Here is a 21344-nt window from a genome sequence, read left to right on the forward strand (position 1 = left end):
CATCGGCAATGTTTTCACACTGTTATCGTACCAGACAACGAAAAGATTAGTTCAGAAACACAGCATGCGTCATCTATAGCTAATCAAAACTGGCATGCTGCCTTTCGGTCATTTGTGTCATTCAATACGACACACGCCATATAATCCGTTTCTACCCGATTCTCGCCTGTACAGCGTGGTTTTCATCTGACAGGGCAAATTCCTCCCAGATCCCCCATGGTATTGCTTGTCTGGGAACTGTTGAAGTGAAGACATCAAAGCGTGAATTCGAGATCGCAGATCCTGCGCCCTGTCATTTCAATCTTTTTCGCAGAGGCGGTTTATAGAAAACACCTCGTTTTAATGTAGAACATATAAACAGTAAAATAAGTGGAACGAAACGGCTAAGTGTAGGCTAACAAGAGGATGTGAACCAAATCAATCACATGGGAGGAAAACTAATCATTACTCTGTAAAGTTGGTCAAGTTTTAAAAAATGATGCAAACTGCATATTTGTCAGTATGTCTCCCACGAGAATAAATTACATTCCTGAGACGACATACCTTTATCATTTCAATATGAAGGTAACTGGCATACGAGGAATTCAATTACAGGCTCCAGGTAATTTTCATTATGCTAAATATGCCGATTTATACTCTGGAATGTTTCTAATTAATTGCTCATTGCTAGTATGCAGGAGCCACGAGGACATTTTTTAGGTCATTTCCATGAACGGACCCAGCGGATACTGACCCCTCAAAATAATTTTGACATATGGAGAATTCATTTGTATCGCCCATCAATATCTTCAACGCCGTCCCCAAACCTCTCCTGGAGGACCCCTTGTCCTGCATGTTTTAGATCTCTCCCTGCTCCAACACAGCTGATTCAAATGAGCAACTCGTTATGAGCTCCTGAAGCTGCTTAAAAAACTGATTTGAATCAGCTGTGTTGGAGCAGGGAGAGATCTAAAACATGCAGGACACGGGGTACTCCAGGAGAGGGTTGGGAAATGCTGCTCTAAAAGATATGGAGTAAATCGTCACTGACATTCTGATGAATTTACGTTCACTCTAGTGTATAGTGTCATCTGAAGTCAAGCACTACTCGCATCCCGTCATTCATTTTATTGAAACACGTCGAATTGTGAAAATATGAAATAAACTAGGAGAACCTGAGCGTTTTAACTTTTACCTGCACTGGGGTTTCTAATCCAACCGGAGGTGATGAACCAAAGCTCTACAATGTAAATGGAAATGAACCATTCAGCTTCCCTCTGTGCGAGTATGGGTCCAGTCACAGACTTGGAATTCACCAGCAAACTTAACATGGGAAAAGGGCCTTTTCCCTTCGACAGCAACGTGATATCTGGGTCAATCCCAGATTAATGCAGGAACAGACTTCAGATTCAATCAGTACTACTGCTTACTTTAAGACAATGATTCACTATCTCACCATGTACCCCCTCTTTTTATGAGAGCAAACAGCAACATCACATACATGCTTAACTTGGGTGGCATCTGGGCTAAAGTTTATATAAGGTTAGTGCACTTGGTTCTTGGGTAGAAAGGGAACAAGTGTGAACTGTGTGTGTGTTAACCAGTCAAGATCAGCCATACCAATCAGAAAGCCAGCCACTACTATGTTTTAACAGTTTTATTAAAGCAAGCAGTTTTCAACCCACATTACTTTTCAATGCTCAGCTATCAATTCTCACCAGGTCACCTGATATTCCAAGCATTCACACAGTAAAATGAATAAAAAGGAATGCTTTCATTTTCTTGAGTGGAATCATTTCTCAAACCCCGCCTAAATTTTTTATTATTTTCATTTTTTTCCATTTTTATCATTTTTATTAACTAGGCCTCGGTTTTGCTTCACTGGGCCTGGCGTAGTCAATCATGTTTTTCCTTTTTTAAAGAGATTTTGTTTTCTTTTTCTTTTACAATGTTTTGTGTGTTTTCATTTTTTTCGATGTTTAATTTTTTTTTTTTTTCGCTCGGTGAAGCAAGTTATGGGTTCCCCATTCCTGCAAAAAAACAAAAAAAAATTGACCTACAGTTGACCATTCAATTTGCACACAAAAAATCTACCAATCATTCCACAACACATTCAAAGACATGTGATGGTTTTTGAAAGACCTACGTGTGTAGTGAGTGGGAGGTCTGTATGGAATTCTTATGGATCTCAGTGATAAATGAAATTTTAAATTAAATGTCTCACTGTCTTCTTTTGGTGAAGTAAAGCATTTCATAATTCTGAACTCATTTTGTTCCACAGCCCTTGTTAAAACTGGGTTAAGTTTATAGAACTGAAAAGTAATCGAAAAAAACACCAGCTACCTTGGCCTAGACGCTTGGCACACCAGCTGTGTTGGTCACATTTTTCTGCGCAGCCTCTTTGGCCTGGTGGGCCTGGAGTACAGCAACAGCTTCATCCACCTGTAGAAACAAGAAGCAGTCAAGCATAAGTATCCCAAAAGCTTCCCCAGGGGGCTTGGCCTACTCAGGTATCCCAAAAGGCTTGAGGGGCTTGGCTTATAGAAGAACACCAAAGCTCTTATTTCATTCAAGCATATTATGAAGACCGACACCACTCACTAAACAAAATATTAATCCTGCAGGCTGCTTATCAATGTGGATTCTCTTTATTCGGAAGAGCCTAAAATTACTCTTAAAATGGACTAGGATTCTTCCCTCTGTAAAAGTGTGGCAAACACAAATCTAAAGCAGGAAGATGCTGAGGAGGGTGCAGACCTTGGAGCGCAGAGACTCGGGGGACTCCAGCATGTGCAGAAGCTCTGAGTTGTCGATCTCCAGCAGCATGCCTGTGATCTTTCCTGCCAAGCTGGGGTGCATGTTCTGGATGAGCGGGAAGAGGCGTTCACCTGGAGGGTTAAAATAAATGATGGGTTACACAGAATGATGGGTTCTCACAAAACAAGGGGATGAGCAATTTCTAGAAATAAGAGAGCAAAGCCCCCAAACTCACCCAGCATCTGCTTCTGCTCCTGTGGGGGCGCGGCAGCCAGCATGGAAGCGGTCAGGGGTTCCTGGCCTTGCACGTGGACAGCCGGCTGCGCAGACAGAGAGGAGGTTAGTAAACTGGGAGTGCATGACAGCTTCTTTCTTTATAACCTTTACTTAAGTTGAGCTGCACGTTGCTTGTATTTGTCAGCAATACATTTAAAGGCATGTGACACGTGTATGGAGGACTTACCTGCTGCATAGCAACCTGGGGCTGTGTGCTGAGGTGCTGCTGGGGGTTGCGCACTCCGGCAGCGTACTTGTACTGGGGCATGCTGCGCACGGGGGTCGCCGCGGCAGCAGCATTGGAGGGCCGGGGCCCCACCGTCTGGGTGGCTGGGGAGCGGAGAGAAATGCTCGTCAGTAATGCAACATGTACACCCACACACAAAGGGGTGGGGTGTGGGGGGCTTTTCACCAAATCAAACAGCGTACAGTGGACCCTTACCGACTCTCTGGGAGGTCATCATGCGAGGCACCTGGGAGGACGTGGGCCTCATGGTACTGAAGGTTTGTGCTCGGGGGGCAGAGGGGCGCATGGCATTGGGCATGTTCTGGAAATCTGAAGCATAAAGAACGGGAATACAGTTAGGGACAATCTGCGACACACCACAGACAAAAAAGAATCTTACTCCCAACAGAAATGAAAGCTCCACACATCGTGTTGTCAACCAAAACACACCAAACTAGCTTGGTTTAAAACATCTGTTGCACTCACAGACCAGCACAGGGGGAAAAAATTAAAGTAAATGTGAATTGTAAAAACCTCACAAACCCAGGTGAGGGTGCAGTGACATATATGACCACCCATACACCAGTGAATGGCACTGTTAGATGACACTTACGCTGGGGCCTCACACCCTGGGTGGCCCAGCGTGGGCTGGGCCTCAGCTGGGCCAGCTGGCTGGTTGGGTAGTACGCGGCTCGGTTCTGGGCCTGGGGAAGAGCACAAGAGAAGCTGGTTCATACGCTGTGTGCTTACCACTGACCATTAGTGATCAACAGCTTCCATCCTAGACAATGACGTGCAGCTGTGGGTATGGAAAGTCAGACCTGTGGAATGGCAGCCATGAAGTACCCAGAGGGAGGTGCTGGCTGGTAGGGGTTGATGACCGGGTTTGGCACGGCGCGGACACTGGCCATCCTCTGCATGTACTGGTTGGTGAGATGGGCCTGCCGCTCCTCCTTGCGCTGGGCCAGGGCCACGTACAGGGGCTTGGTGGCCACGATGCGGCCGTTCATTTCTGTCACCGCCTTGGTGGCCTCCTCCGGGGACGAGAAGCAGACAAAACCGAAGCCCTTGCTACGGCCTCCCTCCATCATGACCTTGGAAAAGAGAGGTCTCTGAGTCTTGACTGCCTAAATGTGGACACCTTGTGCCTTGAAGGCAGACCTCAAAGCCAGTGATATAATCACATACAGAACAATAACCCCAAATAGTTATGCAAATTCTACAGTTAACATGCACATCATTTTATTTTTGGTCAGGTGGTGTGCTGCTGGGGCCCATACCTTGGCGCTGGTTATTGTTCCAAAAGGAGAGAACTCCTTTCGCAGACGCTCATCATCCAGCCCGTCATCCAGGTTCTTCACATACAGGTTGACACCCTGGCAAAAACAAGGAACATTCCCCTGTTGGACGTTTTGTGATCACCAAACACAGCACTGTTATAAGAGACTCAAAACACCCCATCATCTCCTCCTATGACAACTGTTCCCACAGCTCATTAGGCCTGAGGCTTTGGAGGGGGTCACTCAAAGACTGCCGCAAGTGAACTGATGACCATTCAAAATGATACCCACAACTTCTTAAACTTAAACTACAGAGCAGACGAACAAAGAGACGTTTCACAGTCAAGCTATACTGCTGTGCTACACGCAAAAGTCTGCGCCAACTTCTGCTGTGAGGACAGTGCCTACAATAAACTAAAGATTCATTTCTTGAATATTAGTGCAATTTGAGCATCTTTATACATGTAAACATAACTAGTCAATGACTGATCCAGACTTGAAGGTGTTTCGTGTCAGACCTGGTAGCGGGTCATCCTGTCCTGTTTCATCTGCTCAAACTTGCGCTTCAGCTCTGTCTGGCGCTCCACCTTCTTCTGGGCACGGCCCACGTACACCTGCTTCCCATTGAGCTCCTTCCCATTCATTTCGTCCACGGCCTGAAAACCACCACAGAACACGCTGCCATGAGGACGCGCCCCACAACCATAGCCCCCCACGCTCGGCCCTTCACAGGGACATGGAGTGTGAGCCTGCTTACCTTCTGCGCGTCCTCGTGCCTCTCAAAGCTGACGAACCCAAAGCCCTTGGATTTTCCGCTGTCATCAGTCATGACTCGGATACTCAGAGCCGGCCCTGCAAATAGGATGATACAGCTCGTTAATGTGGCAATAAGGTTGGAATTCAGATCAGTACAGATGCCCATGACTTAGGGGCTTAGGAAAAAAGTCCTGCCAATCACACACACCATATTTGCCAAACACCTCCTTCAGCTTTTCATCATCCATGTCCTCTCCGAAGTTTTTGATGTACACGTTGGTGAACTCCTTGGCCCTGGCTCCAAGCTCAGCCTCGCGCTCTTTGCGAGATTTGAAGCGCCCCACAAATCTGTATTACAACAGACAACAGGTGTATTACAACAGGTGAGTCAGGACCACTGCTCATAATTTCAATGGCATGCTAGGAGAAAATAGTGTTAATTACTATCTAAAAATTTAAGGCTGATGTAAACCTGGAGCTGTACTGAAGGAAACTGACATGTTACATCGGTGATATATAATCTGAATCGAGTATAAACAAGCCATTTATCATTCCACAATAACCCACAGGGAAACCCTCTGAGTTGACAATGGGTACACAAAACTAACTCCCTGATTTTTTTCCCTCAGAGCAATTCTCAAGTGCCTATAAAGTGGAAATGCATGCTGACATGCACTGGAAATGTTTGTAGCACAAATTTATCCCCAGCATCCATGTGACAATGTGGGGCCCATGAACTACTATGTCACTGTAGCAGCCATTTTGGCCAGTGCAGTCCACTGTGGAGGATGCACTGAATTTGACAAGACTGCAACACAAACAAAAAAATTCTGAGAGCAGTAATTGTTAGTTTGGACCAAATGGAGGACTGAATTAGTAAGATTTAATGCACTTAAAGCAGACACATGCCAGAAGAACTGCTACGTTCTTGTTCAGAAGTCTACAACACTCAGATGAATGAAGTGAACTATACATATATGCAGCTTTTGTGAGTACAGGAGGTAGACAGGACACACTTACACTTTTCTGTCATTGAGCAACATGCCGTTCATTTTCTCAATGGCCCTTTCGGCAGCTTCCTGGGTCTCAAAGTGCACAAAGCCGTAGCCCTTTGAGCCATTCTCATCACACACCACCTTGGAGAGAGGACATGTGTGGCATAAGCTATTCTACATCATGCGCTTCAAACGGTCAAGCTCATTTCTCACACCACGTCGGGCATCAGTCCCACGTCACATGCAAAAACATTCAAAGCACCAAACTCACTGGCCTCTGCTGATCTGGCATCTTACCTTACAGGACAGGATGTTGCCGAAGGCTGAGAAGGTGTCATAGAGAGCCTTGTTGTCAATGGACTTGTCCAGGTTCTTGATGAAAATGTTTCCCACTCCACTCTTCCTCAGGGAAGGGTCCCGCTGAGACCACATGATGCGAACTGGCCTGCCCTTGATTACGTCAAAGTTCATGGTGTCCAGAGCACGCTCAGCTGAATTTGAGGGGAGACATAAAATCCTTCAGTTATAGATACCTCCATGTTGCGGACCACGGGGTCAGTCATGACATGCTTATTTGAAACGTTTGAAATGAGAACCTGCTGACGATCATGAGCTAATCGGTTACGTACTGCGCTGGAACATTCGGTCACGGGATAATTTGCCCCCCCTTTCCATAAATACGTCATCTGAAAGCTTCCACACAAAGCTCCACCCACTACACGCTGTTAGCAAATGTGCTCAAGGACAATTTTACTTCTCTGTACCGGTAAAATCTCCCCCATTTATAACTGCTGAATACAAGACAAATCATGAATCGGCCGAATGTGTGCGTATATTCAACCATAAAACCCACCGACTTTCATTACCTTATGTTTCAACACACTGCGAACGGTACATAAAGGAAGCGGTCTATTCCGATCGGTTCATATTTTGTTTCATAAACGGATAGTTATCGTAAGCAAAATAAGCGAATGGCAATCTAACCTCGTCAAAAGGAAATCTTGTGTCTTTCGAACATAATTTTAGCGACCATGAATGTAACGTTTACTAATTTGTCGATTTAAATCGGTATGAAGCAAAACACAAACACATAACGCATACACTAACCAGCTCCCCTGCATTTCTTTAAAACCACATGAGCAAATGTCGCGTTTGCTACGTTTTGTTTAAACTGAAGCATCCTATTCCCAAATATCCGTCTAACTTGTTATACTACAAACGGATGATTAAATGCCCCCCAAAAATGTAGATTGCACCGCTCTGCTGTGATAGCTAGGCCTTTAACAGTTCAAAACCACGTGAGTCCAACACATGTCTGCGCCATGACGAGCCAGCTAGACAGTCACCTCTAGAACACCGCTGTAACCAAAGAAAACCTTACACAAACTTACCATCGGCTGGTTGCTGAAAGTTGACGTAGGCATATCCAAGTGACCGCCGAGTGATCATATCTCTGCACACCCGAATAGACAGGATGGGGCCAGCAGGGCTAAATTTCTCGTACAGCATGGCTTCTGTCACATCTTGGTGGAGATCGCCGACGTACAGCGAGGCCATCGGGTAACTAGGAGCGCTGGGATTCATCTTCGTGTGCGTGTTTCGTTTAAAATCAAGAGCGAAAACTAATACTATTTAAAAAAAATAAAAGGCAGATACTTCGTCGTGGAGTTACGTTAGTTAAAAGAATACGCCGACAAGCGAAACTCGCTTTGTAAGGTTCAAACTGCTCCCCTTAGCTTGGTTGATGACCAGCTAGCTAACTCGGTAAAGCTATTACAATGCGCTGCTAGGCTAGATAGCTTAGCCAGTTAGCCTTCCCAGGTCAAATATTTTTTCAAAACCAACTAACGTTAAATAGCTGGCTTTTGGAGGTTTGGTATCGGTAGTTAACTGTGACAAACAGCAAACGCCAACCAGAGTCACAGTTATTAAAATGTAGCTAGCTAAAGACCTAGGCGCGGTCTGGCTAACACGGAGCAAGAATGCTGTCTAGCTGGTTAAAAACCCGAGCTCAATGCTAAAATTCAGGCAGGCCTTCCCCTTGGTAATTAGTTAGCTAGTGTGCTAGCCAGGTCGATTGATTCCTTAGTTGTGTTCCCAGGTTTTACCGTTCTGTCCACGTTTTCTTGCTTCACCGATTTTTGTTACAAAAAGAAATTTTTTCTTGTTTTTATAGGTTTTTTTTATAATTTTTTTTGTTTTTTTTAGATTTTTTATAATAAGATGTGTGCCGAGGCAAGCTCAGGAGCACACACGCTCACACACGCCACGAACAGCCGGGGTTTAGGGGCGGGACAGTCGTAGGACACCACACTATATACCCTCGCTCGGTTGCGTCAGCAGGACGAACCATTCCTGTGCAGTTGGTTACAAAAAATCAACATGATCGCATATGTGTATGCTCATGTTGATTTTTACAAATGGAATATGATACACAAATATGTACATTACGGTACCAGGAAGAAGGCTGTTTTCTAAGGGAGCCTTAAATGAAAGATAAATGAAGTGGAAAAAGGAGATTAAAAGTTGAGTGGCATTAAAAATTAAGTGGCAAGATGTTGTGTACTGAGCAAAAGGTCTTCAACACAGAGGCATCTGCTGCTGTTGAAATACCTTTGTCATGTAGGCGTATCACCAGGTAGATTGCTATTTGTCAGTCACTTGTTCTCCAGCACCACTTACAATCAATATTGTTTTATGGGGTGCTCATGGGCAATGACACAACATTAAATTCTAAGAGTGGAAAGCACAGATTCAAATAATATTGAGGCTATAAACTTGACATGGGCACAGAGGATGGATAGTTGGTACGGCAGGAGGGTTGGAAACAGTTGGACATGGCTATAGGGCACACTACAGACCTCAAATTCCCAAGTGCTGTTTTTGCTTATAAAACAAGTGATCTACATATTCCAAGAAGTTAATGCAAGAATATACATTTTTCAAATTTTCATGCCCATCAGTTGGATTTTGCCTACACTTTTACAGATTATAGTTTTTGCCACACTTATGTCCAGCACTGGAAATATTCCAAAACAAAGGTTGGTTCCAACATGTATTTTGTACCAAGAACTGGGATTGTCCCTATGTTATGTTGGCAAGCAGCAACAATAATGGAAGACAACCATTAATTTATTACTCTTCATTACTATTCAGTACCACTGCAGTTTAATAGTCCATATGCTGCCTGAATCATAACCATACTTGTCATAACAATTGCTACACCCCACAAAACTGCATACATTTAGAATCTAAAATCATGATAGCCTGGTTTAGATACAAAACTGTAGTCAAATTCAGCATATTTACCAAATTTTAAATCAGATTATAGGATTTGCCCTATGTGGAAGTATTATACCTGGCTGGAAAGCTTGAGAGGCCTATGTTTATTCAAACCTGTAGTGGTCCAGAGATGAAAAAGCAGCTAAACGATTTTGTGAACACTGATGGAGTAATTATTGCTCTATAGCTGAGACTTTGTCAAGCTGAAAGAAGGCAAATATTATAAGTGGGTCACACAGTCATCATGACTGGTGATTTTGTGTTTGATGTCTCACAGAAAACTATATGATGGTGAAACAACTGTAGCTAGGTTAAAGAGCACAGTTTTTCCAGGTCATAATTAGGGGTCAAAGCCAACCCCTTCTAAGAGATTAAGTATAAATGGACAAGTGCATCAGAACAGAGAATGCCACACAGTGATGAGGCCACACAGCCCTTGGTACCTCTTATTTGGAGGGACCACTCTTGGACAAGATTAGAGGTCTGGTTACAGAAATGGCTGGAATAGCAGCAGTGTGTGACAGTAGACCACCAATGGATGAAATGCAGCACACTGGTTAGTCCAGGTGACTGAATACTAACCGCTGAACCAAAAGCTCAACGGTTCCATGGGATCTCCAAAGTCAGCAAATTAGAACTTAGATTAGTGTCATTGGAGCAGCTGCATAAAACCAGCCACAGTAGGGAAAGTGGCCAGGGGTCCACAGTGCCCAAAGAACACAGCAGAAAAACTGTAGGCAGAAATACAGTCAAAGTGTGTTAATTTGTTGGGCTCCCACATCTGAACTAGCCACCTGACTCTATAGAGTGGTCAGTTCCAAATCAATAAATTAGAACTTTTTTGGTAATTCAGTATTTTAAGCAATTTACCATGAGCTCTAGGAAGAGGCTCTTAATGACTTTCAAAAGAAAAGAAGATCAGTAAATAAGTTCATTTATAACAAATGTAAAGTGTGTCTTATTAAAATTGGATTCAAATGTGCTTATTTGTAATTAATTAATAGTTTCTTCATTTTGTATGTATTCGGGACACCATTGAAAATATAATACATCTATAAAGGTGTGGTTGCTGACTCAGTGTCCTTCTGCTGAGAAGTGCAAATACATCACACTACGGCAGTGTTTCTCAACCCTCTCCTGGAGGGCCCCCTGCCTTGCATGTTTTAGATCTCTCCCTGCTCCAACACAGCTGATTCAAATGATCAACTCGTTATGAACTCCTGAAGCTGCTTAATAACAAACTGATCATTTGAAGCAGCTGTGTTGGAGCAGGGAGAGATCTAAAACATGCAGGGCAGGGGGTACTCCAGGATAGGGTTGAGAAACACTGCACTACGGCAAACAGTCCTCAGGTACAAGGAAGTATGTAACACATGGCTGAACTGGATGTTCAGGCACTCCAGTTCTGAGAGGAATTTGAAGCATGTATGCAGGGATGTTTCTCGGATTTTCGACCACAGCGACATCCATACAGTGGATTTATTTTCAGTCTTTCAAAACTTTCCTTTGCTCTTTCATTAATTTGTATCAGATGGTCGAGATATTTAAATGCATATGCAGTATGTGATAAGTTACGTTAAGTTGACTTCTTAGACAATTTGTCACTCAAAGAGTATTGATATGTTGCTGGGGTTGAGATGTGCTCCAGCCAAAAAAAAAAAAAAAAACATGGCTTACATTACCCCCTGCTGGTAGGAGAGAACACAGTATCCTTCTTCAAGAGACACCACACACAGCTTCCTGGAATCCGTAATTAGTTGTCCCTCACAGTTTCCAGTTGGAGTAGAATGCTATGTGGCAGTAATGCTAGAAATGCTAACATAATGTTACTTGTCAAATGAGATTGCCATAAAGGACAATAATTTTTTATTACTTTACATTTTTGTAATATGGCAGATGTTCTTATCCATAATGACATACACAGCGCATCTAATAAAGTGGTATGAAAAGCTGCACAAAGAGGACACCACTAACAACACATGAACATGTGTCAGTGCTAAACATAGCGCTGAGATATAATGCTAACACTACACACATACAAGTACATCTCCACATGCCTGATTACATAAAACTCTGAAATCATTTCCATACATACAACTGCACATAAGACAGACAGAAGATCACAAGATTTAACTGCCTTTTCCTTCTTCATATGGGGATGTCTCTACAGTTGCCTTTTAAGAGTGAGGGTTTATAATAAAACTGAAATCGGTGGCCTGGCTCCTTGGACTCTACAAAGGTAAAATAATAATATGTGCATATGGACAATGTTTTCTCACCATGCTGTTTAGGATTTCTGTATATCATTATTTAGATAATGTATACATTTACTATGGAAATACAGTACTCTCTATTTTTATACATATCCCTAATTATATAGGAGAAAAACATAATACAACAGAATAAAATTTATATATTGGATTTTTTTCTGGTTAAAAGTAAAAAAAAATATATATATAGTAATCTTTATCTCATTGTACTGAGCAAAGTCATATTGTTTAAAAATATGTATTTTTTTTTATTCCAGAAAACACAAGGGTCACGTTTATTCACCCCCCTGTAGTATGTTGTGGATACAAAAATAACTGTCTCTCAGAATGCCCTCTCTGGATTTTCTTGAAACATTATATGCATGCTTAACTCAGGTGCTGTCTGGTCAAGTTGAAGGAAGGTAACAGCACATGGTGCTTGGGTTGACTATTTGGATTTGCCTATGCTGACCACTTTTCCCCAAACGTGTGTTGAGCAATCACTAAGATCAGCCACACCTAACAAATGCACCAATCACTCTACAAGGCACTCAAAGTCCTATAATGAAAATCAATGCAAACAACAAACTTTATTGGAGTAGTGAGTGGGTAGTCTGTATAGCATTTCAATGGATCTAAACAGTTTGTGAGGGTTATTGATTGTCTAGTGGTCTTGTTTAGGTGAAGCAGAACAGATAATCATATAAGTCAGATTGCCCATCAAGGCAGCAGTGATGCAGGCCAGCTGCCTCAACCTAGATGCTTGTTGCATTGGTCATGGTTTTTTTGGCCTGGTGGGCCTTCAGCACAGCAACAGCTTCATCCACCTGGAGAAACAAAATGCTGCAGTCAAGCAAGCCTTCTGAGGGGCCTGGGCTACATGGGTGCAACAAACACAAACTTTTTTTTCCCCAAAGTTACCATCGTTTTATGATCAAGTTACCATTGTTGTATGACTAAGATGCAATTTAGGACGCAGTATGCTGCAATCCACACTCAATCCCAGGAAGTATACCTGTAAAATCTGTCTAAACTAGTTGATACACCCACGACAAAGAACCCAGAACAGCAGATATGCATTTATGTACATGGACAAAATTCTTTTCACTACCATGCCAGCAAACTGAAGCTAGCCAGCTACTGTATATATAGATAAATCAGTTGCACGTTTTGGTTGATTAAAACAAGGTACTGATAAGTTTTTTTCCTATGTGATAGCTAACATCAGTAATTTTGGATTAGTTTGAGAACATAGCTAGTTTGCTGATCTCTCACTTACAAATAAGTTACAAAGCTAGTTAAAAGGCTTTTTACCCTTTGGCTACAATGAGACAATGTTAATTTTGGGTAGTTAGACAGGTTACTTAACTGAATTTGCTATGTGTTTTCTTGTGTCATTGTCCTTTTTACATAACTTATGTTGTGTTCTTGCAGCATCCAAAACATGTTCAACAGTCACCTAAGCAGCAATAGATAACTGCTTCTTTCAGCTGTGCAGAAGTGAAAGTGTAATAACGTTACCTAGTTGGTTAGCCTGGAAGCAAGCGAACTTACTAGCTACTATTAGCGAAGTATTTTGAAACTTTAGTTAATAAAATTACGTTTCAAAGGCAGTTTCTTTTCACAAAGGGAACATACATTGATCTGATGATTAATGAAATAGTTAATCTTTGATGATGATTAATGAAATAGTTAATAGTTAGTCTGTCCAATTTTTTTTATTTTACTTTTGCATTGTATTTTTTATACAACCGTCAATTTGCCATTGAAGCTATGTTTAACAGGAGCTGATACATTTACAAGCCGGTGTAATTAGTATGCTATACTCATTTTCTATTGCTACAGCAGCATCAGGGAGGGAACAGCAAGGAAGTTATTTATGTTCAAAGATGATGTCAAGCACATACAGGCAGATTAGCGTATCCCGGATATTGTGGGTAGATAACACAACGGGACAGACAATGTACACTCTTATTTTGTCATTTTATTGCTTTAAGAGGCTACATGAAACATGAGTCTGAAACTTGTTAACAAGCATGTCAGATATCCGCCATACTACCTCCTTTATTTATGGAATGACTCCTGAGGACATGCTTAGCCCCTGGTAGTGAATATGTGGTTCCACCCACATATTAGAAACCTAAACCTACTAACCTAAGTGTTGGCACAGATAATGTTAAGTGAGATGTGCATTCTGTTGAAGTAAATAATGAAGTTATTTTGCCCATTCTGTTTTAATTCATGTGATTTTGTAGAGTTGATATTGAATTGATATTGCGTAATATCCTCTGTTTTAAATGTAAACGTGAAACAGGAAAGTTCAATCTTCAGTGTAGGTTTTTTGTTGTTGTGAGCATCTAGCAGCTAAATGAATGCTTTAGTAGGGAGAACCCTGTGAAGATAAAAAACGATATTAGTTTATGAAATTTTAAATTAAATGTCTGGCTGTCTTCTTTTGGTGAAGTAAAGCATTTCATAATTCTGAACTTATTTTATTCCACAGCCCTTTTTAAAACTGGGTTAAGTGTATAGAACTGAAAAGTAATCCAAAAAAAAAGCCTAGCTACCTTGGCCTAGACGCTTGGCACACCACCTGTGTTGGTTACAGTTTTTTGCTTGAATGAAAGCTCTTATTTCATTCAAGCATACTATGAAGACCGACACCACTCACTAAACAAAATGTAAATCCTGCAGGTTGCTTATCAATGTGGATTCTCTTTATTCGGAAAAGCCTAAAATTACTCTTAAAATGGACTAGGATCCTTCCCTCTGTAAAAGTGTGGCAAACACAAATCTAAAGCAGGAAGATGCTGAGGAGGGTGCAGACCTTGGAGCGCAGAGACTCGGGGGACTCCAGCATGTGCAGAAGCTCTGAGTTGTCGATCTCCAGCAGCATGCCTGTGATCTTTCCTGCCAAGCTGGGGTGCATGTTCTGGATGAGCAGGAAGAGGCGTTCACCTGGAGGGTTAAAATAAATGATGGGTTACACAGAATGATGGGTTCTCACAAAACAAGGGGATGAGCAATTTCTAGAAATAACAGAGCAAAGTCCCCAAACTCACCCAGCATCTGCTTCTGCTCCTGTGGGGGCGCGGCAGCCAGCATGGAAGCGGTCAGGGGTTCCTGGCCTTGCACGTGGACAGCCGGCTGCGCAGACAGAGAGGAGGTTAGTAAACTGGGAGTGCATGACAGCTTCTTTCTTTATAACCTTTACTTAAGTTGAGCTGCACGTTGCTTGTATTTGTCAGCAATACATTTAAAGGCATGTGACACGTGTATGGAGGACTTACCTGCTGCATAGCAACCTGGGGCTGTGTGCTGAGGTGCTGCTGAGGGTTGCGCACTCCGGCAGCGTACTTGTACTGGGGCATGCTGCGCACGGGGGTCGCTGTGGGGGCGGCAGCATTGGAGGGCCGGGGCCCCACCGTCTGGGTGGCTGGGGAGCGGAGAGGAATGCTCGTCAGTAATGCAACATGTACACCCACACACGAAGGGGTGGGGTGTGGGGGGCTTTTCACCAAATCCAACAGCGTACAGTGGACCCTTACCGACTCTCTGGGAGGTCATCATGTGAGGCACCTGGGAGGACGTGGGCCTCATGGTGCTGAAGGTTTGTGCTCGGGGGGCAGAGGGGCGCATGGCATTGGGCATGTTCTGGAAATCTGCAACATAAAGAACGGGAATACAGTTAGGGACAATCTGCGTCAACTTTAAAATGTAGGCTCTACACATCGTGCTGTCTGTTACACTGACAGACCAGCACAGGAGAAACATTAGAGTAAATGTGAATTGTAAAAACCTCACAAATCCAGGTGAAGGTGCACAACAGGCCCTCCCTGGCTGCAGTGACATATATGACCACCCATACACCAGTGAATGCCACTGTTAGATGGACACTTACGCTGGGGCCTCACACCCTGGGTGACCTGCTGCTCCTCCACATGCTGAACCAGGGCCAAATACAGGGGCTTGGTGGCCAAGATACAGCCGTTCATTTCTGTCACTGCCTTGGTGGCCTCCTCCAGGGACCAGAAGCAGACAAAACTGAAGCCCTTGCTGCGGCCTCCCTCCATCATGACCTTGGAGAAGAGAGGCCCCTGAGTCTCTATTGCCTAAATGTGGACACTTCATGCCTTGAAGGCAGACCTCATTACACCAGCAATGTAATCATATACTGAACAAATACCCCAGATAGTGATGCAAATCTTATGGTTAATATGCACATCATTTTATTTTTGGTCATGTGGTGTGTTGCTGGGGCCCATACCTTGGCGCTGGTTATTGTTCCAAAAGGAGAGAACTCCTTTCGCAGACGCTCATCATCCAGCCCGTCATCCAGGTTCAGGTTGACACCCTGGTGAAAACAAGGAACACTTCCCTGTTAGACCTTTCATGATCACTATGTGCAATGCTGCTATACTGCACACAAAACCCCTGTTAGCTCCTCCTTCGACAACTCTACCCCCAGCAAATGAAGCTCAATGTTATGAAGGGGATCATGTACAGACTTATGCAAGTTGAACACCGTTCAAAATTTATGATTGATCTAGATGGTAGATTAGGGATGCTCATTTTGAATTTTTTTTCTGATTGATAGCCGACGCTCATTAACCGACCATTAACCGTTAATTGACAAGGTTACAATGTACTATTTAGAATGGACAAGTGTCTGTGACCCATTAAAAAAATACCAATACAAAAAATGTTTTTTTTTTTCTTTTTTTTCATAAGAGGGAGTTTATCTTTAGACGTGCTTAACCGGCATAATAGCCTAGATCTCCTGTGTAGGAAAATATTTAAAACTTAAAATAAATAGCACATAGTAGCCAGACTTTCTAATGTATAAACAGTTTAACAAAACGAAAACACACACTGAATCCTCCAGCGCCGAGAACGCTGTAACGAAAACATCCTCCTCCGCTGTCAGCTAATTCATGATCAAAAACAGCCAACAGGTTAACAAAACGGAAACTTGTAGTCGCATTTTTCAGACCTCAAAATAAAATAAACAGGCCACGCCTACCTCCGTCCTCAGCATAGCGGACAGCTTGTCTACTGGTTTTTATTCAGAAATAGCAACATGTCGACATGCTGTGGGGTTAGTGTGGTGCGCAGTCTGTTAACTGTGAGACCCGTAGCGGAGAATACCCGCTCAGATGGTACCGATGTCCCAGGAATGCAGAGATAGCGCCTCGCTAGAGTGGCCATTATATATACAGTGTGTGTGTGTGTGTGTGTGTGTGTGTGTATATATATATATATATATATATATATATATATATATATATACATTACACAAAATGGATCAATTCCACAAATCCAGACATTTCACAGTCAAGCAATATTGCTGTGATACACTCAAAAGTTTGACCTAAATCCTCCTGTGAGGACATTTACTACAGCAAATTAAGCTTTGGTCGGCTCGGCCCTTCACAGGGACATGGAGTGTGAGCCTGCTTACCTTCTGCGCGTCCTCGTGCTTCTCAAAGCTGACGAACCCAAAGCCCTTGGATTTTCCGCTGTCATCAGTCATGACTCGGATACTCAGAGCCGGCCCTGCAAATAGGATGATGCAGCTTGTTAATTTGGCAATAAGGTTGGAATTCAGATCAGTACAGGTGCCCATGACTTAGGGGCTAGGGAAAAAGTCCTGCCAATCACACACACCATGTTTGCCAAAAACCTCTTTCAGGTTTTCATCGTCCATGTCTTTGATGTACACGTTGGTGAACTCCTTGGCCCTGGCTCCAAGCTCAGCCTCGCGCTCTTTGTGAGATTTGAAGCGCCCCACAAATCTGTATTACAACAAACAGCTGGTGAGTCAGGACCACTGCTCATAATTTCAATGGCATGCTAGGAGAAAATTGTGTTTGTTTCCAGTGAGATAAATAGTAGCTATAAGAAAAAAGTAGCTATAACAGTGCCTAAAACATTTTGAAAAATGCACTTAAAGTGTCTACCGGACAACTTCATGCCGAGCTCCATGTGGGGCCCATGCCATTTTGACCAGTGCAATCTACTGTGCAAGATGCACTGAATTTGACAAGACTACACCACAAACAAACAAAGAAGTCTATGACACCATTATGTGAATGAAATGAAATTCATAGAAATGCAGCTTTTGCAAGCACTGGAGGTAGACAGGACACGCTTACACTTTTCTGTCATTGAGCAACATGCCGTTCATTTTCTCAATGGCCCTTTCGGCAGCTTCCTGGGTCTCAAAGTGCACAAAGCCGTAGCCCTTTGAGCCATTCTCATCACACACCACCTTGGAGAGAGGACATGTGTGGCATAAGCTATTCTACATCATGCGCTTCAAACGGTCAAGCTCATTTCTCACACCACGTCGGGCATCAGTCCCACGTCACATGCAAAAACATTCAAAGCACCAAACTCACTGGCCTCTGCTGATCTGGCATCTTACCTTACAGGACAGGATGTTGCCGAAGGCTGAGAAGGTGTCATAGAGAGCCTTGTTGTCAATGGACTTGTCCAGGTTCTTGATGAAAATGTTTCCCACTCCACTCTTCCTCAGGGAAGGGTCCCGCTGAGACCACATGATGCGAACTGGCCTGCCCTTGATTACGTCAAAGTTCATGGTGTCCAGAGCACGCTCAGCTGAATTTGAGGGGAGACAGATAAAATCCTTCAGTTATAGATACCTCCATGTTGCGTAGCATAGGACAGGATTGACACCCTTATTTGAAGTGTCTGAAATGAGAACCTACTGACGATCATGAGCTGATGGATCACATACCGCATTGAAACATTCAGTAACTTTCCCCTTCCCTATAAAGACATCATCTTTAAGCTACATACAAGAACTCCACCTGCAATACTTGCTTTCTCTAAGAAATTTTTGTGAGGGAAATTTTACTCCTCTCTTTTAAAATCAAGAACAGTGTGAACATGCTATCAGTGTGAATGTATTCAGCTCAAAGTGGCTTTGTTCCACTAGGGATAGGAATGGGAATTGGATGCATATTGTTTAGACTCCATGAGTGGAAGAGTGCCTATCCTCCAGTTGGTACCCACTTCACTGTTGTGTACTCTGTGACCGGAAGTGTGAAAAACAGCTGTTGGCTGCGTGTCAGTATACTAGTGGATAGAGGTATGTGAGGTATGTGGTGTGTCCAAACAGGGTGCATAAAGGGGGCTAAGCTAGCTAACTTAATTCTTTCCTCTTTGAATTCAGATAGATGACGAGCTCTTAGAAAATAACTGATTCTTTCTCTACTTGTGGAGTGAGGCTGTGTAGCTAGAAAGGGAGGTGCATCTGGCCTTCAACAGGCTAAAATCTTGAGTCTAAAACATGTCTGCACACAAGACTGAAGTTGGCTTCTTATTTACAATGTCTCATTGAGACGTCTTTGTAGAAACTTATTCAAAAACACCATAAAAGTTTATGATATGATTAGAAAAAAGTGATATACAGTGATATATAAAGACTGCTTTATTGTGGATGTGTTCCCACAGCTCATGTCTGTGTAAATGCCAACATTGGCACATATGCCCTTTTGTGGTCAACCCCTTAAAAACACTGGAAATGCCAGCATGCCTACAAGTAGCTATATGTGCCAAGGTGGCATCTGCACAGATCTGACCTAGCGAGCACACAGTGTATATTTTGCATGTCAATGCATCATTTCTGTTTAAATTAGTTTCATATTGCAAATCACACTTGAGTTTTTTGACCTAAGTACAGTTCCACCGACTGGCTGAATGAGAAATTGCCAAACATAAATGAGTAATGCCTTGAAAATAAAAGGCTAAATTCAGTCTTACTGTCTTTGCCACACTGATACCGCAAGTAGTCTCTGGTTCACCACCATAACCAAAAGTAACTGTGGACAAACTTACCATCAGCTGGCTGCTGAAAGTTGACGTAGCCATATCCAAGTGACCGCCGAGTGATCACATCTCTGCACACCCGGACAGACAAGATTGGCCCAGCGAGGCTAAATTTCTCATATAGCATGATTTCTGTCACATCTTGGTGGAGATCGCCAACGTACAGCGAGGCCATCGGGTAACTAGGAGCACTGGGATTCATCTTTGTGTGTGTGTGCTCAGTTGAATGGCTTGAACGGCTCTTTGAGGAAGTGGGTGCCTACTACAGAAGCGGGCGTCTACTAACTGAGAAATAAAAACTGAAAGTTAGGAAAAGCATTTCATTATTGGTGCATCGAGGGGAAAGAAACAAAGGCAAAATATTACATGTAGGTCTTACAGGTAGGACAACAAGTGACAACAAGGCATGTCTGATGTGTTACAACAGACACTGTATGACAATGGAACAACAGTAAAATTCTTTGTTGGGCTTCCTTGTCTAACCTATACACCTGACTCTGTAGAGTGATCAGTTCTGAATCTGAATAAATTAGAAGCTTTTTTTTGATGATTCAGTATTTTAAACAAATTACCATGAACTTTGGGAAGAGGTTCTTAACAATCATAACCAAAGAATATTGGTTCAAAACAGTTCATTTATTACAAACACACTGTATGTTATTAAAAATTTGATTCAAGTGAAATAGTTTTGCATTTTTTCTGTATTCTGAACACCACTAAAGTGTCTGTAAATGTGTGGTTTCTGGCTCAGTGTCCCTCTGCCAATATGTGCAAATACATCACACTATGGTAGGCAGTCCGCAGATACAAGGAAGTATGTAACACATGGCTGAACTGGACTGTCAGCCATGCCAATTCTCAAAAATAATTCCAATCATGCATAAACAGATACTCTGACAACATTTGGACATTCAGGGAATAGATTCTTATCAGTCTCCTTTTTCAGAATGAATGAAAATGTATTCTTTTAATAATATTCTATTAGCAGGTATAGACTTTTCAACATGTGTGCAGTTAATGATTTGTGGTAAATCACCTTCAACACAAGTCAAAAGAAACAACATCGACCCCTGCTGGTAGGAAGGAACACCATAATCATCTTTTCAGTAGAGGTGCCTCATGTGACTTCCTGGAATCTGTCATTAGTTGTCCCTTACAGTTTTGAGTTAGAGAACATGGCTCATGTGATCTCATTCAGATAATAAGATGTATACTTTTCATATTACATTGCTGTTTGGATTGGAAGTACCGCACCAGCAAACTTTTGGTTTGATAGATTATGTTTCCTATAAAATATATTGCAATTAAAAAATTCAAAATAAAATCTTTGTCAAACAGCAAAGCCATTCTAATCTATTGGACACTTGCACCTTACATCACAGTAACATTTCATTATCACATAGTAGCAGCATGCCAATAATGTTAAGAGACACAGAGAGAATTTTAGACTACTTGTTAACTGGTGTTAGAATAAACGCCAGACATTTTATTTATCTTCATTCTCTCTTAACATGGAGATCTCTCTCTAGTGCTTCCTTATAAAGAGTTGAAAAATCAGTGATTTGGCTTCTTGGAGTATACAGAGGGACCAAATAATAATCATATGTGTATGTGTGACTGTTTTTACTGTTGAATACACGCAGTATGTAAAAACAGAACTCCCCGGGCAGACCTCTCCATAGAAATATCT

At 42.6% G+C, this 21344-nt stretch overlaps 1 protein-coding gene and 1 non-coding gene across 2 annotated transcripts; both read right to left on the bottom strand.

The window, feature by feature from the left end:
- Positions 1-1944: 1944 nt before the first annotated feature.
- On the bottom strand, positions 1945-8543 carry LOC118784037 (polyadenylate-binding protein 1A). Its single transcript, XM_036538006.1, has 15 exons — positions 7661-8543; positions 6567-6760; positions 6295-6410; positions 5483-5622; positions 5276-5370; positions 5037-5174; positions 4519-4614; positions 4060-4332; positions 3852-3942; positions 3455-3568; positions 3200-3342; positions 2972-3056; positions 2737-2867; positions 2323-2421; positions 1945-2009 (listed from the first exon to the last, which is right to left on the bottom strand). Exons 1-14 carry the CDS (start codon positions 7851-7853, stop codon positions 2329-2331), a joined length of 1902 nt encoding a protein of 633 aa, XP_036393899.1. The 5' UTR covers positions 7854-8543; the 3' UTR covers positions 1945-2009; positions 2323-2328.
- LOC118785293 lies at positions 5954-6087 on the bottom strand. Its single transcript, XR_005005272.1, has one exon. It is a non-coding gene; the product is annotated as a small nucleolar RNA SNORA5 (small nucleolar RNA).
- Positions 8544-21344: the final 12801 nt, after the last annotated feature.

The sequence above is a fragment of the Megalops cyprinoides genome, chromosome 10 (assembly GCF_013368585.1).
Source record: "Megalops cyprinoides isolate fMegCyp1 chromosome 10, fMegCyp1.pri, whole genome shotgun sequence".
NCBI classification, from domain to species: Eukaryota; Metazoa; Chordata; class Actinopteri; order Elopiformes; family Megalopidae; genus Megalops; species Megalops cyprinoides.